This window comes from Scyliorhinus canicula, chromosome 21, assembly GCF_902713615.1.
Source record: "Scyliorhinus canicula chromosome 21, sScyCan1.1, whole genome shotgun sequence".
Classification (NCBI taxonomy): domain Eukaryota; kingdom Metazoa; phylum Chordata; class Chondrichthyes; order Carcharhiniformes; family Scyliorhinidae; genus Scyliorhinus; species Scyliorhinus canicula.
Genome location: NC_052166.1, coordinates 56,094,307 through 56,115,002, shown reverse-complemented (window position 1 = coordinate 56,115,002; position 20,696 = coordinate 56,094,307). Strand labels below are relative to the sequence as shown.

Sequence of the window (20,696 nt, the reverse complement as noted above, 5' to 3'; positions counted from 1 at the left end):
GTTATGGGGGGTTCTCTGTTCTCTGTTATGGGGGGTCTCTGTTATGGTGGATTCTCTGTTATGGGGGATTCTCTGTTATGGGGGTCTCTGTTATGGAGGGTCTCTGTTATGGGGGGCCTCTGTTATGGGGGGCCTCTGTTATGGGGGTTCTCTGTTATGGGGGTTCTCTGTTATGGGGGTCTCTGTTATGGGGGGTCTCTGTTCTGGGGGATTCTCTGTTATGGGGGGTCTCTGTTATGGGGGTTCTCTGTTATGGGGGTCTCTGTTATGGGGGGTTCTCTGTTATGGGGGGCTCTCTGTTATGAGGGATTCTCTGTTATGGAGGGTCTCTGTTATGGAGGGTCTCTGTTATGGGGGTTCTCTGTTATGGGGGGCTCTCTGTTATGAGGGATTCTCTGTTATGGAGGGTCTCTGTTATGGAGGGCCTCTGTTATGGGGGGGTCTCTGTTCTGGGGGATTCTCTGTTATGGGGGGTCTCTGTTATGGGGGGCTCTCTGTTATGGGGGGTCTCTGTTCTGGGGGATTCTCTGTTATGGGGGGTCTCTGTTATGGGGGGCTCTCTGTTATGGGGGGTCTCTGTTATGGGGGGCTCTCTGTTATGGGGGGGTCTCTGTTATGGGGGTTCTCTGTTATGGGGGGCTCTCTGTTATGGGGGTCTCTGTTATGGGGGTTCTCTGTTATGGGGGTTCTCTGTTATGGAGGTCTCTATTATGGGGGGGTCTCTGTTATGGGGGTTCACTGTTATGGGGGCTCTCTGTTATGGGGGTCTCTATTATGGGGGGTCTCTGTTATGGGGGTCTCTGTTATGGGGGGTTTCTGTTATGGGGGTCGCTGTTATGGTGGATTCTCTGTTATGGGGGCTCTATGTTATGGGGGTCTCTATTATGGGGGTCTCTGTTATGGGGGGTCTCTGTTATGGGGGGTTTCTGTTATGGGGGTCTCTGTTATGGGGGTCTCTGTTATGGGGGGGTCTCTGTTATGGGAGTCTCTGTTATGGGGGGGTCTCTGTTCTGGGGGATTCTCTGCTATGGGGGTCTCTGTTATGGGGGGTCTCTGTTATTTTTTTTTTTTAAATTTAGATTAGCCAATTATTTTTTCCAATTAAGGGGCAATTTAGCGCGGCCAATCCACCTACTCTGCACATTTTTGGGTTGTGGGGGCGAAACCCACGCAGACACGGGGAGAACGTGCAAACTCCACACGGACAGTGACCCAGAGCCGGGATCGAACCTGGGACCTCAGCGCCGTGAGGCGGTTATGCTAACCACTAGGCCACCGTGCTGCCCTGGGGGGGGGGGGGGGGGGGGGGGGGGGGGGGGTCTCTGTTATGGGGATTCTCTGTTATGGAGGTCTCTGTTATGGTGGATTCTCTGTTATGGGGGGTTCTCTGTTATGGGGGGTCTCTGTTATGGAGGTCTCTGTTATGGTGGATTCTCTGTTATGGGGGGTTCTCTGTTATGGGGGGTTCTCTGTTATGGGGGTCTCTGTTATGGGGTGTTCTCTGTTATGGGGGTCTCTGTTATGGGGTTCTCTGTTTTGGGGGTTCTCTGTTATGGGGGTTCTCTGTTATGGGGGGCCTCTGTTATGGGGGGTCTCTGTTATGGGGGGCTCTCTGTTATGGGGGGGTCTCTGTTATGGGGGTTCTCTGTTATGGGGGGCTCTCTGTTATGGGGGTCTCTGTTATGGGGGTTCTCTGTTATGGGGGTTCTCTGTTATGGAGGTCTCTATTATGGGGGGGTCTCTGTTATGGGGGTTCACTGTTATGGGGGCTCTCTGTTATGGGGGTCTCTATTATGGGGGGTCTCTGTTATGGGGGGTCTCTGTTATGGGGGGGTTTCTGTTATGGGGGTCGCTGTTATGGTGGATTCTCTGTTATGGGGGCTCTATGTTATGGGGGTCTCTATTATGGGGGGTCTCTGTTATGGGGGGTCTCTGTTATGGGGGGTTTCTGTTATGGGGGTCTCTGTTATGGGGGTCTCTGTTATGGGGGGGTCTCTGTTATGGGAGTCTCTGTTATGGGGGGGTCTCTGTTCTGGGGGATTCTCTGTTATGGGGGTCTCTGTTATGGGGGGTCTCTGTTATGGGGATTCTCTGTTATGGAGGTCTCTGTTATGGTGGATTCTCTGTTATGGGGGGTTCTCTGTTATGGGGGGTCTCTGTTATGGAGGTCTCTGTTATGGTGGATTCTCTGTTATGGGGGGTTCTCTGTTATGGGGGGTTCTCTGTTATGGGGGTCTCTGTTATGGGGTGTTCTCTGTTATGGGGGTCTCTGTTATGGGGTTCTCTGTTTTGGGGGTTCTCTGTTATGGGGGTTCTCTGTTATGGGGGGCCTCTGTTATGGGGGGTCTCTGTTATGGGGGGTTCTCTGTTATGGGGTGGTATCTGGTGGCGATATCTGCTAATGGTCTCGGATGGGGGGTCTGGGTGGTTTCTGGTGGGGGATCATTGGACAGGCGCTGGGTCACCTTCTTGCATGCGATCTGGGGGGAAGGGGTGCAGGTGACACATCATTTCCCGTGGCGGGGGGCGGGGGGGGGGAGGATGCTCCCATTTTCCGTGGGGGGGTGATTTGTGTTGCAGTGGGGCCAGATGCCAAGTCTCGCTCGTGGGCCACCTGCTCATAATGGCGGCCCGATAGTGGCATTCACGACAGAATCCCTTGCGATGCCCGTCATGCATAAATGTGCAATGCAAGGGACACTGAATGGCTTGTGGGCGCCACTCCTCGCGCCAGCGTGGAGCAGAAGCGATTCAGCTCCGGCAGGAGAACATAGTCTCGTGAACAGAGAATCCAGCCTCTGTTGTAATTTCTCAGTGGAATTTGTAGAGAAGGAAATGCGTGCTTCCCGGCTGACCAAAAAGCAGGAATGTCAGCAATGTGCTGAGTCAAGAGGAGTCAGTAATCCGGGAAATAAAATAGATTTAGATATACTGATTGGTGTTAAATCAATTCAGATGGGACCCAATGGATAATGTACGCTTCCAAATCTGGCTTCACGGGCCAGAAGTTACTAACAGAACAAAAATTAATTGGGAACTTAAGCCTAGCTCGGCTGTTCAACCCTCATCTCCTGGCAGTTTTCCCGAGAAAGATATCCAGCAGATATCCAGCAGCCTGTTGACGTGATTATAATTGCAAGAAGTCTGGGATGCCTACACTGTTCATCCTCCAGTGACGATACAGGTCCTTCACAAAGATCCATTATATTGTGCTGTAACAGTGAATGGAATAGTGCAGCGATTGTAATCTTGAATGTTAAGTGACAGACATAATGACATTAAGGAAGGAGCCCATCAATAGCATTGATTTAAAAAAAATAAAAAAATACTTGAGTAGTTTCCCTTAATGCAGATTGATTTCCAAAGCCTGCGGAAAGAAAGCTTTAATGGCGTGCAGCTCCTTTCGCATAGAACTAGTACCGATCATTCCCTGTACTTTCTGTGTAGTCGTTCAGAAAAGGCAGACTGCAAAAAAAAACAGTGCAGGTTAGGTGGATTGGCCATGATCAATGTGCCGGGATAGGCAGGGGTGTTGGCCCAGGAAGGGGGCTCTTCCGGAGGTCTGTGCAGACTCTATGGGCCGAATGGCCTCCTTTTGCACTGGAGCGATTCTATGGATTCTTTGGAAACAGAGTTCTCGTCAATAGGTAAGGTTAAGAGGAGGCTCAAAAATATGAGGGATTACGAGGAGATAAATTTCCACAGGTCGGTGAGTCGATGAATTGGAGCACATTGTTTTGAAGTTTCAGCCAATGGTTGAACAGAACTCAGGATATCACTTTACAAAGGAAAGTGAACAAATAAAAATAATAAACAGTGAGGAAAACAAAAGGGATTGGAGAGAAGAGGGACTGGAGAATTCCCAGTACCACTGGAAGTGAATGGCCCAGCAGGGAATTACTAGACAGAGCCCCACAAGCTCATCCCTGCTTTAGACTAAGGACGGGAACACCCAAAAAAAACATTGGCCGCGATTCTCCCAACGGGAGACAAAGTGCCGACGCCGGAGTGAAAACCGGAGTGTTTCACTCCGGCGTCGGAGGCCACTCCTCGCCCCCTATTCTCCCACCCCCAGGGGGCTAGGAGCGGCGCCCCGTCATTTACGCGCGCCCGGCCTTGGCGCCACGTAAAAGCGGCGCCGTGTAAATGACGTCACCCGCGCATGCGCAGGTTGTTCAGCACCAACCCGCGCATGCACGGTTGCCGTCCTCCCTGCGGGTGCCCCGCAAGAAATGTCGGAGTGATCTTGCAGGGTGGCGGAGGAAAGGAGGTCTTCCTTCAGAGAGGCTGGCCTGCCGATCGGTGGGCACCGATCGTGGGCCAGACCCCTTTTGAGCCCCTCCCCCCCCACAGGCCGCCCACGCAGCATTCCCACGCTGTTCACGCCGGCAGCGACCAGGTGTGGTCGGCGGCGACGTGAACACGTCGTATTGGGCAGGCCACTCGGCCCATCCGGTCCGGAGAATTGCCACTCGCCCGTTACAAACGGGTGGCCAGCCATAAATCTCGGCGCACCGGTTTGGGGGGGAGTGGGAGAATCGCGAGCGGGTGCCAGGGCGGCGTGGCGGGACTCGCCCGGCGCCCCCGCGATTCTCCCACCTGGCGTGGGGGGGGGGAGAATTGGGCCCATTGATCTTCTTGCCACTCGATTGATTCTTATCGTTACTCTGATCAATTTTCCAGCTCCAGTGTTCAGCAAAGTGCGCCAACTCCTGCAACTGTTTAGCTCACAGGGCTAATTGCTGGCTTTGAAAGCAAGGCAAGCCAGCAGCACGGTTCGATTCCCGTAACAGCCTCCCTGAACAGGTGCCGGAATGTGGCGACTAGGGGCTTTTCACAGTAACTTCATTTGAAGCCTACTCGTGACAATAAGCGATTTTCATTTCCATTTTTTTCATTTACTGTAGTGTGTGTGTGTGGTGGTCAGTGTACCTTCTGTAGCAAATAGTAGAACATTGCTCCTCTAACAATAATTAATTGTTCAATTCACTTTCTGTGAAACTAGAAACCAGCAGAAATCAGCATGTAAATTAATAGTTAGCAACAGACTTTGTATTTGACATTTTCTTCAAGTTGTTCTACTGATTAAACTGCCTTTTTCCTGCTTCATTAAAAGGAGAAACCATTTCACGTCCTGATAAGGAAGTCAAAAACAGTAAGTCTTTAAGACTGGTTATCGATAGCTAGCAATGTTATTAGTATAGACCAGTAGCTAGAACAGTGATTAGTAGTGCAGACTGGGAGTGTGGGTCACTATTGTCCCCAGGAACAATATTAATTAATTTTAGAGACTAAGGGCGTGATTTATTATCCTCGTCCCACTGGAAACGGGATGGGATTCCGCTGGTAGATCCCGGGAGAGGCCGTTGCGCGTTGTGACTTCGCAATGTGGATCCCGCCCAGAATGGGTGCAGACCCGCATAGTTTAGTGAGTTTAAACGGCCACTTAGCTATGTCCGCGACAGATCGAACACCCACTCGGCATCTACCGGCCTCGCTGAGGAGATTCCAGCCGGACGCCATTTCGCACTGGTCCCCACACTCGGGATGGTTCGGCATTTTGGGGAGGGGGGGGTCTCCCAAGCGATCGGAGGCCCTGGGATGGTCTGCCTCTGGGCAGTATGGCATCCTGGTACTGCTGGTGCCGTCTGGGAACCTTGGCACTGCCAGCCCCGAACCCTGGCAATGCCACCTCGGTGCCACCCTGGCACTGTCAGGGTGCCCAGGTGGTACTTCCAGGCTGACAGGGGCATTTCCAGGGTGCCGTGGTGGTGGTGGTGGCGAGGTTGCAAGCTGGCATTTTGCCCACACCGGGTATCGGGCCCAGGGTGCCCTGACCATGTGAGGTGAGGTGCGGGGGGCCCAAGGACCTCCTTATAGGTGAGTTGCGACATTGTGGGAGGGGGGGGGGGAATCGAGAGATCGCTTCCCCAAGCAGATCTCGGTGCAGTAAATGATGCTAAGTACGACTGGGGGTGGAGAGGGGGGTCATTCTCCGCCAAAATAACAACAAAGTGTCATGAGACAGCAGGGTGGCATCGGAAACAACCCTGCTAATCCCGCCCAGAGCGGGACTCCGATTTTAAAAAGATTAAATCACACCCTAAGTCTCTTTCTTCAACTTACATTGATGTGGACTGTAGTTACTATATTATCCCCTCCCGCCAGCCCCTACCATCCTCTCTAACATTAGTTATTTCTCTGTGGCTACAAACTGTTATCTACTACTATCATGATTGAAATAAATTAGCTTGCAATATAGATTCTCCAATCTAAGGCAATCTCAGAAATTGTGCTTGTGTTTCCTGTTGAAGGCCCTGCACCAACTGCTGAGCAAGAGGTTAAGAAGGGTGAGTTTACAGTTGTGATTAAAGTCTTCTTGGGGGGTAGGTGAGGGGTGGGGGGGGGAAACTAATCCTTAAATTGCCACTTCGCCTTAAACCTTCGGTGGATGTGTAACTTTGCGGTTCTCTGCAGAAGACCAAGGTAGCTGAAGAATAATTCGACAAGTGGGCCAACTCCACAAAATGACAGGCATTTCAGCTACTGCACCGTTTATCAGCTTTGTGCCAGCAACTTATATACCCGAGGCTAAGCTTTGTGTGTTGCATTGGCCTCTACGTACCCTGTAAACCATTCATCTGGTAGTCCAGTACAGACAATGCCTTCTGATCAATTTAGAAAATGGTGACATTATCATTCTGGCATCAATTAGCATTATTAATATAAACCACTTAATAGAAGTTGATGCTACCAGACTTGCTGTCAGTTAAATTGCTTACAATTTAGTTACTGGTACTAGTTACCAGTACTCGTTATCAAAGGCACCAGTGAAGATCTATGGATCGTCATGGTTAGTGGTGAGGGTCACTCCCTGAGACATTTACACATTGCAAAATATTAATCTGACCAATGGAATCAATTTCCATTTAAAATATCTAATTGAAAAGATGAACGTTCACTCACTCACAGATTATTTGATTGCATTTCTTTACTATAAATAATCAGCCTTAGCACAAGACTGTGACAGAAACTCTGCTGGTATAAGTTGCGAGTGGAAAAGTATTGCTTGTTAATGTAAATTACAGAATTGGATGCAGTACCTTGTTATAAAGCTGAATTCGGAAGTGTGAAAACAAAAATATCTTCACATGCAGAAATTAGATTATCATACTGATAGTCTTCAATCTGACACCTACTTCTCACCTATTGTACCTACATGACGGTTCACTGCTTGCTTACAAGGAGAACCCACCTCAACTTCAGGACAAGCAATCAAGACGGGTGAGTTTATAACACGAGTTGCTGGCATTGACCAGTGTCAACTGCATTGATTGCTAGTGTAGAATTGCAGAATTATTTTTCAAATCTAGAATAATCCCGCAAGTATTGAGCACCAACAGACCTATAACTGATAAAAGAAGGAGGCATAGCCACTCAAGTCTAAACCTGATAACAGATGTTTCTGTTAAGTGAATGGGAATGGGAGATTTACTTGCAATAACTGTTAATGGATTCATTTCCTTTCAAAATCCCTTTAAGTGAGTAGTTTCATTGGCAAATCGCAGCATTCAGCAGGTTTGCTAGCATGTTATACTGCTCCTTTGGGTATCAATCTCATGACTTCCTATTACTTCCAATCACTTTGTATTCAGCTGGTAGAATGTGCACGCACATTTTAACACACAAAGTCTTCACTCTCCCAGTGGACTGTTTATCTTCTACACAATATCCCACCTAATGATCTGATTCTTAACAGTCACTCGATACACCACCACACGGCACCTCGACAGGCTCACGAATGTTTGGGTCATGAAGACATCGACTTTATGCAGAAACAAACATAGCTAGAGCCTCCCCCCCCCTCCCCCAGACAACCACCCACCCCCTCCCCCGATTCAAATTTACTACTACGCATATTAACCATTCTTCCTAATTCCTTCTGCATGCAATCATCTTGCTTGTATGTAATTGAAGAAATAAATCGCCCCCCCCCCCCAACTTCCTTTCCGCCCTGCACCAATTGCAGTGCAGGATTCTGTCCACGGAGTCAGTAGCTTGTTGAATGATCAACATTGATATGCGACATGAGAAGGTCGAGGCCTACACTATGAGTAATGAAGGGAGTGAATGCAGGGCATGCTGTACGGTGTCCCTGGAGACCAGCTCATTGACAAATTAATCCATTGCCTCTCAGATTCTTTCCTGCCTCAAGTCCCTGTTGACAAGATGAATGTCTTGTATGAACACTGTTCTGTCTCATAATGAGAAACAATTTTCTTCAGATAGGCACTGGAACTATGTTTTAAACCTTAACACACTGGTTCGCTTGTGGGCATTTCCAAGATGGCCTTGCTTGATTTAATAGAGAGTTTTAAGCAACATTTCAAATTAAATATGTAAATTATTTTAACAGACAAGTCTAGCAGAGGAGTCATAATATTAAGCCACCTTGTTACAATTGATTAAATTGAGAAAAGTCACAGTATGGTATTTTTGTCAACTAAACTAACATTCGAACTACATTTCTTGCGAAGGCTAAAATTAAAACTATTTTTTAGAAAAACATCAGTGGTGTTAATCCAACATAATAACACTCATTCCTTGTTTCTATACCGTCTGATTTGTGAAGTTGCTATCACACTTGCTGCAAGTTCTCTTAGCTCCCATTTGTATCAATCCAGCATCTTCAGGCACATACTGCAGTGTCCACAGTCATTGCACTGGTCCATTTAAATAAGGATAATAGGGAGCAACTAATTCGGCAATAGCTTGCATTTTCTTTAATATTCATGTAAGGGATGTGAGCTTCGCTGGCTAAGCCAGCATTTATTGCCCATCCCTAATTGCCCTTGAGAAGGTGGTGGTGAGCCGCTTTCTTGAACCACTGCTGTCCAGGTGCTGTAGGTAAATCCACAGTGCAGTGAGAGGGTTCCAGGATTTTGATCAGCGACAGTGAAGGAACGGCCGATATATTTCCAAGTCAGAATGAAATGATAAAATGAAAATCGCTTATTGTCAGAATGAAGTTACTGTGAAAAGCCCCTAGTCGCCACATTCCAGCGCCTGTCCGGGGAGGCTGCTGGCCTGCTTGGTCTGCTTTAAAAGCCAGCGATTTAGCTCAGTGAGCTAAACCAATGGTGAGTGACCTGGAGGGGAACTTGCAAGTGGTGGTGTTCCCATGAATCTCATTCCTTTGTCTTTCTAGATGGTAGTGGTCATAAGTTTGCAAGGTGCTGCCGAAGGACCCTGGGTGAGTTTGTGCAGTGCATCTTGTAGATGGTGCACACTGCTGCCACTGTTGGTACACATGGTGTCTGCGGAGGAGGGAGTGAATATTTGTGGAAGGGGTGTCAATTAAGCGGACTGCTTTGACCTGGATGGTGTCAAGCTTCTTGAGTGTGCTGGAGCTGCACCTATCCAGGCAAGTAGACTGTACCCCATCACATTCCTGACTTGTAGATGGTGGACAGGCTTTGGGGGTCAGGAGGTGAGTTACTTGCCACAGTTAAAAGTTACTTCTTTAAAAAAAAAACATTTCCAATTAAGGGGCATTTTAGCGTGGCCAATCCAACTGCCCTGCACATCTTTTGGGTTGTGGAGGTGAGGCCCATGCAGACAGGGGAGAATGTGCAAACTCCACACGGACAGTGACCCGGGGATTCTATATCAATCTATTCTTTAAGGAGACGCTACAATCTTATTAAGGGTTCGGTACTTTACATGCTTGTGTTACAACTCATGCTTCAATCATCTTTTATTCTTACTCCAATGCATAAGCAACTTCCTCACCCACGGTAATGTCTGAGAGGGTTATATTGGAAAGTTAATAGAGGGGCGGCACGGTGGCACAGTGGTTAGCGCTGTTGCCTCAGAGCAGGAGGGACCCGGGTTCAATTCCAGCTTTGGGTGACTGTCTGTGTGGAGTTTGCACTTTCTGCCAATCTCTGCATGGGTCTCCTCCGGGTGCTCCGGTTTCCTCCTACAATCCAAAGATGTGCAGGTTAGGTGGATTGGCCATGATAAATTGCCCCTTAGTCTCCAGGGATATGCAGGTTAGGAGGAGTTACAGGGATAGGGTGCTCTTTCAGAGGGTCAGTGCAGACCCGATGGGGACTGTAGAGATTCTATAATTCTATACAGTGCACATTATTTTCCCAAACAATAACATTGGGCTCTAATCCCTTTACCGCCTTTCCTGTTGCACAGTGAGTGATATACTGTTGCCTCATGGGGTTTGCGAAAGAGATTTAGATAGTGGCAAGACAAGAATACTTTGTGAACAGGAACAATCGAAGGTCCTGTCACGTTAATCCACCATCCACAGCTCCTCGAGCTATTAGGACCAGTCGGAAAACAGAGGTATCAGTGCCTGAATTCAGAGCCTTAGTGAGACACATGTTGAACTGCCTGTTTAACAAAGAGATAGATTCAGCAGCAACATCAAAAAGAGAACCAAATGTTGGTATTGTCTCGAAAATTAGGCACATTGATAAATATGTCAAAGTTAGAGAGATTCAAACTTAAAAATGTTATTAGATTTCAGATTAATCTGGACTTTTCTCACGTGAAGTTGTCCTTGGAACTCCTTGATGGATTCAGGAGAGGGTGCAGACCTGTCACACTCAGTGACAAATGCCTCAACAAACAGTCATCATCAATCTTGAGCTTAGAAACAACCTGAACACTGACAACAGACACATCCAAATGGCCTACTGTCGAAATTGGGCCTTGCTTTTCTGGAGACATCATTTTCTCATGTTATCGACAGAAATGAGACCATAAAACTGGCAAATTACTGGCTGCCTCACAAAGAGAAGTTCAATGGAAAAGAAAAACCACGGCATGTGCTCAGGAACAAACTGCCCCCATAGCCAAGCTATTCCAGGACAGCTGATACACCGGCATCTACCTGACGGGCGGCACGGTGGCACAGTGGTTAGCACTGTTGCTTCACAGTGCCAGCATTCCAGGTTTGGGTCACTGTCTGTGCGGAGTCTGCCCATTCTCCCCGTGTCTGCGTGTGTTCCTCTGGCTGCTCCGGTTTCCTCCCACAGACCATAGATGTGCAGGTTAGGTGAATTGGACATTCTGATTTCTCCCTCTGTGTGCTTGAACAGGCGCCGGAGTGTGGCGACGAGGGGATTTTCACAGTAACTTTACTGCAGTGTAAATGTAAGCCACTACTTGTGACAATAATGTAGATTATTATTATTACAATGTGAAAACTTTCCCAGCTATGCCCAGGTATGTCCTGTCCACAAAAAAGCTGTGCAACCCAACCTGGCCAATTACTGCCCCGTCAGCCGACTTAGATCATCAGCAAAGTGATGGAAGATGTCATTGACAGTTCTTTGAAGTAGCACTTAGACAGCAATAACCTGCTCACTGACACTCAGTTTGGGTTCCGCCAGGGTTCCGTACCAGCCTCCCCGGACAGGTGCCGGAATGTGGCGACTAGGGGCTTTTCACAGTAACTTCATTGAAGCCTACTCGTGACAATAAGCGATTTTCATTTCATTTTTTTCATTCATTTTCATTTGGCACCTGATCTCGTTCCGCCCTTTGTCCAGACATGGAAGAAAAGAGCTGAACTCGAGGTGAGGTGAGAGTGACTGCCATTGGCATCAAGGCAGCTGGGGCAACTGGGAGCCCAAGCAAAACTGAAGTCAATGAGAATCGGGGGAAATTTTCAATAGTTGGAGCCATATAAAGGATGATGATTGTGGTTGTTGAAGGCCAATCACCTCAGTCCCAGAACATGCTGAAGGGGTTCCTCAGGGTAGTGTCCGAGGCAGAATCCTCTTCAGTTGCTTCATCATAAGGTCAGAGGTGGGGATGTTCGCGAATGATTACAAAATTCTCTGCACCATTCCCAACTCTCAGATACTTAAGCAGACCATGTCCAAATGCAGCAATACCTTGACAACATTTAGGCTTGGGCTGATGTTACAGCGAACATTCCTCACACACACATGCCAGAAATGACAAGCTCCAACAAAAGCAATTCGCCCTTAACATTCAGCACCGCTGAATCTCCCATTATCAACATCCTGGGGGTAACCATTGACCAGAAACTGAACTGGACTATCTGTGTAAGTACTGTGACTACAAGAGCAGGTCAGGGCTGGGGATTCCGCAGCGAGTAACTCATCTCCTGACTCCCCAAAGCCTGTCCATCTACAAGCCAGGAGTGTTGGAATATTTTCCATTTGCCTGGATAAGTGCAACTCCAACAACACTCAAGAAACCTGACACCATCCAGGTCAAAGCAGTCTGCTTTGATACAAAGCAGTACTCATACAAAGATGCAGCCGAGTCCCATGGTACAAAATGCACTTTGCTAACTTGTCAAGCCCCCTTCGACATCATGTTCCAAAACCTCCACTACCAACACACAGTGAATGCACACTAAGATGCACTATAGAAACTCCCCCAAGGCTCCTCAGGCAGCACATCAGAAACCTACGACTGCTATCATCTATAAGAACAAAGGCAGCAGATGCATGGGAACACCACCACCTGCACATTCCCCTCCAAGCTACGCACCACTTTGGCTGGAACTATAATCACCATTCCTTCACTGTCGCTGGGTCAAAATCCTGGAACTCCCTAACAGCACTGTGGATGTACCCACACCCCACAGCGGTTGAAGAAGGTGGTCAAGGGTAATTAGAGATGGCAACAAATGCTGACCAAGCCAACATCCCATGTAAGGGTTAAAAAATAAACCTTAGTGAAATGAATCAGGTGCTCCTACCCATGTAGTACCTGCATATTAACATTGGGCAGAGTGGAGAATGGGCTCTGTGATAACACCCTCTGCAGTGAGCTGCTTCTGACCATCACTGCCTGGGCTCACACATAAATGAGCTCCCCAGGAAGGGAGAAAATGAGAGAAAATTGGTGCAAGGAACAAAGGAAAAAGCCGGGCTCATATTTATACCAATAGGACCACTTAAGGCAGCTAACTGCATCCCTGACATTTACTGCAGCTCATGTCTAGCAGATCATGAATAATAAGGTATTAAATGGATGTATCTGGATAAACATATCAACAGATTAACATTTGGAAAGGTGAAGACAAAGGATATTTAATCTACTTCCTCAGGTTACTTTCTGCTAGTATTCTGTGTGCGCAGCGATGCATTTAAAAATAATTCCGCTCATTAATACGCTAAACAGATCAGGCCTTTATGGAAATAAATGAGAACATCCAGGCATTTAAAAAAGTTGCATCCTAAATAGTAAATAGTGCTTTGCTTACGGGGTAAATGAAGTCATCAGCCTCTGCCAAAGGTGTATGAACCCAGAACCAATTTATGATCTTGCACGCGGGATATTTTTGTGCAGAGATGCATTCCAAAATAAACTGGCCAGCCAGTTTAGCTTTCTTAATTAGCATTTAAAAATGCTAACACCATCAATCGGAAACAGAAATAGAAAACACAAGGAAATAGATGTAATCCCACCAACACTGTTTTTAGTCAAAAGGCACTGGGAGGGGACCCTTCCTTGGAACCTGGCTTTGTTGCACACCTATCCCATCTGTTCTGATGGAGAAGCCCAACCTGATGGGTTGTTTGAAATGCCGACTGTCTGTATTTCATATTTCACTCCTGCCTTAATAATCTCTTGCATTTGCGAAATGGACTTTGCTGCGGATGGGGGGGGGGGGGCGCTGTAGATGGTGGCATAGTGGTAATCCAGAGGCCCCGGCTGATACTCTGGGGTCATGGGTTCAAATCCAACCATGGAGACTCAAATTCAATGAATAAAAATCCGTAAGAGTGACTATGACAACCATCATCAATTGTCATTAAAAAAAAACCTGCTTCACTCATGTCCTTTGGGGAAGGAACTCTGCCGTCCTGACCCCGGGTGGGACTCTCCGACCCCCCGGGGGGTTGGAGAATTGCCTGGGGCCGGAGTCAATCCCGCCCCCGCCATGTCCAGAATTCTCCGCCCCCCAGAGATTCGGCGGGGGGCGGGAATCGCGCCGTGCCGGTCGGCGGGACCCCCCGCCCCGCGCGCCGGTCGGCGGACCCCCCCCCCGCGCGCCGGTCGGCGACCCCCGCGGTGATTCTCTGGCCTGCGATGGGCCGAAGTCCCGCCGCTGACAGGCCTCTCCCGCCACCGTGGATTAAACCCCCTACCTGACCGGCGGGATTGGCGGCGCGGGTGGGCTCCGGCGTCCTGGGGGGGCACGGGGCAATCTGACCCCGGGGGGGGGGGGGGGGGGTGCCCCCACGGTGGCCTGGCCCGCGATCGGGGCCCACCGATCGGCGGGCAGGCCTGTGCCGTGGGGCACGCTTTTTCTTCCGCCTTCGCCATGGTCTTCACCATGGCGGAGGCGGAAGAGACCCCCTCCCCTGCGCATGCATCGGTATGACGTCAGCAGCCGCTGACGCTCCGCCACATGCGCGGACTTACGCCGGCCGGCGAAGTCCTTTTGGCCCCGGCTGGCGTGGCGCCAAAGGCCGTTCACGCCAGCCGGCGGAGTGGGAACCTAGGGGCCTAGCCCCTCAATTTGAGGGCTTGGCCCCTAAAGGTGCGAAGAATTCCGCACCTTTGGGGCGGCCCGACGTCGGAGTGGTTCACGTCACTCTGACATGCCGGGATCCCCCGCCCCGCCGGGTAGGGGAGAATCCCGGCCCTGGTCTGGCCTACAGGTGACTCCAGACCCGCAGCATTGTGGCTGACTCTCACATGTCCTCTTAAATAGCCGAGCAAGTCACTCAGCTTAAGGGCAGCTAGGCCTGGCCCAACCAGCCATGCCCACATCCCATGTCCAGCTAGGCCTGGCACAACCAGCCATGCCCACATCCCATGTCCAGCTAGGCCTGGCCCAACCAGCCATGCCCATATCCCATGTCCAGCTAGGCCTGGCACAACCAGCCATGCCCACATCCCATGAATGAATTTTGAAAAAGATAGAAAGGATTATATCGTTTTAACAAATTTGCTCAGAGCAATATACAGATATAATTTATTAATTCATAATCAGTTGGGAATTAAAGGAGACACTGGAATGTAATGGCAAGGATCCAGGTTCTGAAATGTACCTTCAATACCAGAGCTCGAAAAGGTGCTTTTTTGGCAAAGGAACATTTCTTCTAACTTTAAAATTTGCGCCTTATTTTCTGATCCCTGGCTGAGGTGTTTGAAATCTGTCCAGTAGATCGCTGTGGCTCTTAATATTTCTGTGCAATACCAACCTCCAATCCCATCGCATTTATCTAACCGTGTGTCTGAAATACACAACTATCTCTTTTTCCAACATAGTGTATGACGGCAGTTCTAAAAATGTATTTCTTTTAGTTTTTTAAAAAATTTAGAGTACCCAATTAATTTTTTTTCCAGTTAAGGGGCAATTTAGCCTGACCAATTCACCTACCCTGCACATCTTTGGGTTGTGGGGGCGAAGCCCATGCAGACACGGGGAGAATGTGCAAACTACACACGGACAGTGACCCACAGCCAGGATTGAACCTGGGACTTCGGCACCGTGAGGCAGCAGTGCTAACCACTAGGCCACCATGCTGCCCTAAAAATGTATTTCTAACACTCCTCACATTTACATTGAAATAATTTAAGGATTGCTCATATTCTATCCTCTTTAAGGAGGAATGGATCGCAGAAGAGACTAAAAAGAGCAATTGTCAAAACTAAAGGCAGGGGGCAGCACGGTGGCACAGTGGTAGCACTGCAGTCTCTCGACGCCGTGGTCCCAGGTTCGATCCCGGCTCTGGGTCACTGTCCGTGTGGAGTTTGCACATTCTCCCCGTGTTTGCGTGGGTTTCGCCCCCACAACCCAAAGATAGGTGGTTTGGCCACGCTAAATTGTCCCTTAATTGGAAAAAATGAATTGTGTACTCTAAATTTTTTTTTAAAGTAAAGGCCGGAAGAATCATGCCGCATGTTATATGTACATAGCAATACTTGATTATACTGCAAACACAGAATTTCACGTATCAGGATAATAGAGAGGAATAAGAGTCATTAACGAGTAGGAAAGTCGATATGCTGCTGAACATTTATCAGATGTATACTTGAGTGGAGCTAATTTCTAGTAAGGAGAAAAATGGCAAAGCCTAAGTTTCTTATTACTAACCTGGTTTCTAATATGTGCAGATGTTCCAAAAAGAAAAGCAGAGGTTGGAGTGCCCTCTGGTGGAGGCCAAATGAAGAGACCAAAAGGTATTCATTCAAAATAGATCAGCGAGCAAGTCCATAGATTTTGGGCGAGGGTAAATGGTTTAAGAGGTCAGGAGTGCATTGCAGAGTTGAGCTATTTAACATAAAATGACATATTTACAGAGGAATTCATAATTTAGCACACAGGTTCAAATCTAAGGAGTTTGCCGGTCCTCAGTAGATCGCACCATGTTTAGATCATAGTATCCTGGAATGTGACAGCTTAAAGGAAGACTTGCATTTATATAGCAACTTTCACATCCTTAGAATGTCCCAAAGTACTTTACAGCCAGTTAAAGTACTTCTGAATTGCAGCATTTCTTGTAATAAATGTGGTCCCCAGCTTGCTCACAGCATTTTCCCACAGATAGAATTGTGAGAGCGTGAAATAAATTCATTTTGTGATGTTGGTTTAGCTAAATTTTGGTCAGGATCCTGAGGACAACTTTTTTGAAATAGTGCCGTGAGGTCCTTTGTGCTCACGCAAGGGAGCAGATGAGATCTCCATTTAATGCCTGCTCGTCCTCCCCGTGTCTGCGTGGGTTTCCTCCGGGTGCTCCGGTTTCCTCCCACAGTCCAAAGAGGTGCGGGTTAGGTGGATTGGCCATGCTAAATTGCCCGTAGTGTCCTAAAAAGTAAAGGTTAGGGGGGGGGGGGGGGGGGGGGGGGGGGGGGGGGGGCTGTTGGGTTACGGGTATAGGGTGGATACGTGGGTTTGAGTAGGGTGATCATTGCTCGGCACAACATCGAGGGCCGAAGGGCCTGTTCTGTGCTGTACTGTTCTATGTCTAATTTGGCTGATGAGGGAGGAACGTAGAGACAATAATGTGTTTGAAAGTTGGTATGCAGCAAAACATGCCGAGCATTTATCCGGCTGTACAGCTCAAATGGCAGAGTTTGGAAAGTCAGGCCCCAGGATTGTCCTGTCCCCACCCTTCACAAACCTTCTCGTCCACTGCCTCTCTTATTTAAACAACTTTGCCAACCCAGCCTCTCAGCCCCTTTCCTAATCTCTCCCTGGATGGTTCGATGTTCATTTCCTCTGGTGGAGTCTCCTGGATGTGAAAGGTGTTATATAAATCTTGTCACTGTCCAAATGCCATTTCCTGCCCCATGTTTCATCCACACTGAAACTCATGGCTATCTGCTTTCTGTTCCACTTTACCTGAACTCAATATCATCCAGGCCGCCTCCAGCACTAGGTTTTGTTCACCATCACCTCCCCACCCCCTGGCACTCCACTGTCTTTCCAATCCCCCTCCCATACACTGGCCCATTCACATGCCCATGTGTGTCTTTGGCACAGGAATGGTCCGGCCCACACAGCTGGGCCTCTGATGGTGATCCGACCCATCCCCTTCACCTCGGATCTGAGCTAACACAACCAAGATCTGGATTTGGGCAGTCCTCGCACTGGGTTGCCTGACAGCCTTGAGAAGGATGGAGCATGCCTGCTTCTCTCTTCCTGTCTCTGAGGCAGAGGCCTGTTGTAACACCCCTAATGGTAACTGGGCTGAGATTAGCTAACATCCTTGACCAAACATTCCTAAACCATGTGACCGTATGTCCTATTATGCTGCCTATTTACCCATTGATATAAAGGCCATCAGTCCTGTTAAAGGCTCAGATGGAACATTCAATCATTGCCTCCTCTCTATTGGATTGCGTTCCTTTTTATTTATTCACATCACTGATTATTTCTAAAACTTTACATGTGGTGGCACCAATGGAAAGGTTTTTTTTTAACTTTTACAAGCACCAGAGAAAATATTAAAGCCTCCCCAGACAGAGCCAAGGCCCAGACCAGAAGGACAAGGAACCTTTCAAGGTAGGGCAGTGATTAGAATAGATGATGCACACCCGCCATTTAGATTGTTTAGAGTTATTGTATGTTTAAATGTTGCTTTATTTTCTATTCCCTTCCCACCTCCACCTGTCTCCTGTCCCATGCAGACTGTTCACAGTCAGTGAAACAAAATGGCTCCCATTCCTCAATCGCCTGTTGCATTCCACAATTCAGGCTATGGGCTTTACTCAGCCAATTAGCTGAAGTGTTTGATCCTGTGTTCAGTCCATAACCAGCTAACCAGCACCCAGAAACCAGCCACATCTCCTTCCTAGCCTGGCCCAGTCTAACATTGGAAGCGTAAAGTATTTGCGGACTGCGGTGTGTGTGTGTGGCGAATCCTTCAGGCTTGACCAGAGGTGCGCTGCTCCACGGTTGGCCGCAAGATTCTTCTTTTACCAGCGTTCCCTCTGTGCCGAATATCCGGAACTTTGATCAGTGAGCAACTGGATCCCGGTTGGGAGAGGTTAGAATGACAGCAGGTGCAGCACGTTGGTCTGGTGGAACCTGGATACCAAAACCTGACGTTAAATTGCTCACCATGAACTATGCTCACTATAAACTGTGCTCACCATCAACTGTACTCACTATAAACTGTGCTCACCATAAACTGTGCTCACTATAAACTGTGCTCACCATAAACTGTGCTCACCATAAACTGTGCTCACTATAAGCTGTGCTCACTATAATCTGTGCACACTATAAACTGTGCTCACTGTAAACTGCGCTTACCATGAACTGTGATGACTATAAACTATACTCACCATAATCTGTGCTCACTACAAACTGTGCTCGCCATAAACTGTGCTCACAATAGACTGTGCTCACTATAGACTGTGCTCACCATAAACTGTGCTCACTATAAACTGTGCTCACCATAAACTGTGCTCACTATAAACCGTGTTCATCATAAACTGCGCACTATAAATTGTGCTCGCCATAAACTGTGCTCACTATAAACTATGCTCACTATAAACTATGCTCACTATAAACTGTGTTCAGCATAAACAACACACTATAAATTGTGCTCACTATAAACTGCTCACCATAAAATGTGGTCACTATAAACTGTGCTCACTTTATCACCATAAACTGCACACTATAAATTGTGCTCACCATAAACTGTGCTCACTAGAAACTGTAGTCACTATAAACTGTGCTCACTATAAACTGTACTCACTATAAACTGTGCTCATTATAAACTATGCTCACCATAAACTGCTCACTATAAACTCGTCACTATAAACTGTGCTCACCATAAACTGTACTCACTATAAACTGTGCTCACTATAAACTATGCTCATTATAAACTGTGTTCACCATAAACTGCACACTATAAATTGTGCTCACCGTAAACTGTGCTCACTATAAACTATGCTTACTATAAACTACGCTCACTATAACTGTGTTCACCACAAACTGCACACTATAAACTGTGCTCACCATAAACTGTGCTCACTATAAACTGTACTCACTATAAACTGTGCTCACTATAAACTATTCAGCATAAACTGTGCTCACTATAAACTACTCACTATAAACTGTGCTCTATATAAACTATGCTCACTATAAACTGTGTTCACCATAAACTGCATTCTTCTATATTGTGTTCACCATAAACAGTACTCACTATAAACTGTGCTCACTATAAACTACTCACTATAAACTGTGCTCACTATAAACTGTACTCACTATAAACTGTGCTCACTATAAACTATGCTCACTATAAACTGTAGTCACTATAAACTGTGCTTCCTATAAACTATGCTCACTATAATCTGTGTTCACCACAAACTGCACACTATAAATTGTGCTCACCATAAACTGTGCTCACTATAAACTGTACTCACTATAAACTGTACTCACTATAAACTGTGCTCACTATAAACTACTCACCATAAACTGTGCTCACTATAAACTGTACTCACTATAAACTGTGCTCTGTATAAACTATGCTCACTATAAACTGTGTTCACCATAAACTGCATTCTTATATATTGTGCTCACCATAAACTGTGTTCACCATAAACAGTACTCACTATTAACTGTGCTCACTATAAACTGTACTCACTATAAACTGTGTTCACCATAAACTTTTATTTCTAATCAATTCCAGGTAAAGTCATACCCGTGTTTGTGTTTGGATGCCAATTTGTGTGCAAACAAAATCTATCTTTAAATCAGAACTTTAAGAAATAGCCTATGTCTTTATGGCTGGATACACCGTCAGCTCTATCACGGAATCAGAATCACATCCTGGCTTAGAGCCATTCATTCCCCTGCACCTGCACATAACCTCTATTCAAATAATCAGAACTGAAGTGTGTTGTCAGCCTGGTATCTGCTGCGTTACTGCCTGTGGTTAGAAAGCATTTTGTAATATTCCACCTGAAATCTTATTTCTGGAAGAATCCACTGGGACTTCTTCAACTCACCCCCGAGTCACTTCCAAAATGTTGCGATTTTTTTTTCTATGAAAGGAAGGAATGATCTGAGGCTTACCTGTACAAACCCCAACCCAACGGGGAACCTCACCTTGGGCTATGTGAGTATCTTTTGTTATTGAGCAGGATATAGGGCTGTAAGGACCTGTGCTACTGTGATTCTCTAACAATGTCATTCAAAGAGTATATATAAAGCAGAGCCCTCAATG

The 20,696-nt window shown here is 47.3% G+C and overlaps 1 protein-coding gene across 9 annotated transcripts in view; it reads left to right on the top strand.

Moving 5' to 3' along the window:
* ntng2a (netrin g2a) overlaps positions 1 to 20,696 on the top strand; it is a 127,822-nt gene that overhangs the window by 96,370 nt on the left and 10,756 nt on the right. The window contains exons 7-11 of one of the 9 annotated variants that reach the window (XM_038781563.1): positions 5,117 to 5,155; positions 6,315 to 6,350; positions 7,246 to 7,284; positions 16,135 to 16,200; positions 17,954 to 18,025. The exons of 1 other annotated variant lie outside the window; for it this stretch is intronic. In XM_038781563.1, coding sequence (XP_038637491.1) covers positions 5,117 to 5,155; positions 6,315 to 6,350; positions 7,246 to 7,284; positions 16,135 to 16,200; positions 17,954 to 18,025 — 252 coding nt within the window. Of the gene's footprint in view, positions 1 to 5,116; positions 5,156 to 6,314; positions 6,351 to 7,088; positions 7,285 to 16,134; positions 16,201 to 17,953; positions 18,026 to 20,696 lie in introns of those variants that run through there. 7 more of the 9 variants (XR_005458467.1, XR_005458466.1, XR_005458468.1 and 4 more) reach the window with 7 other exon arrangements.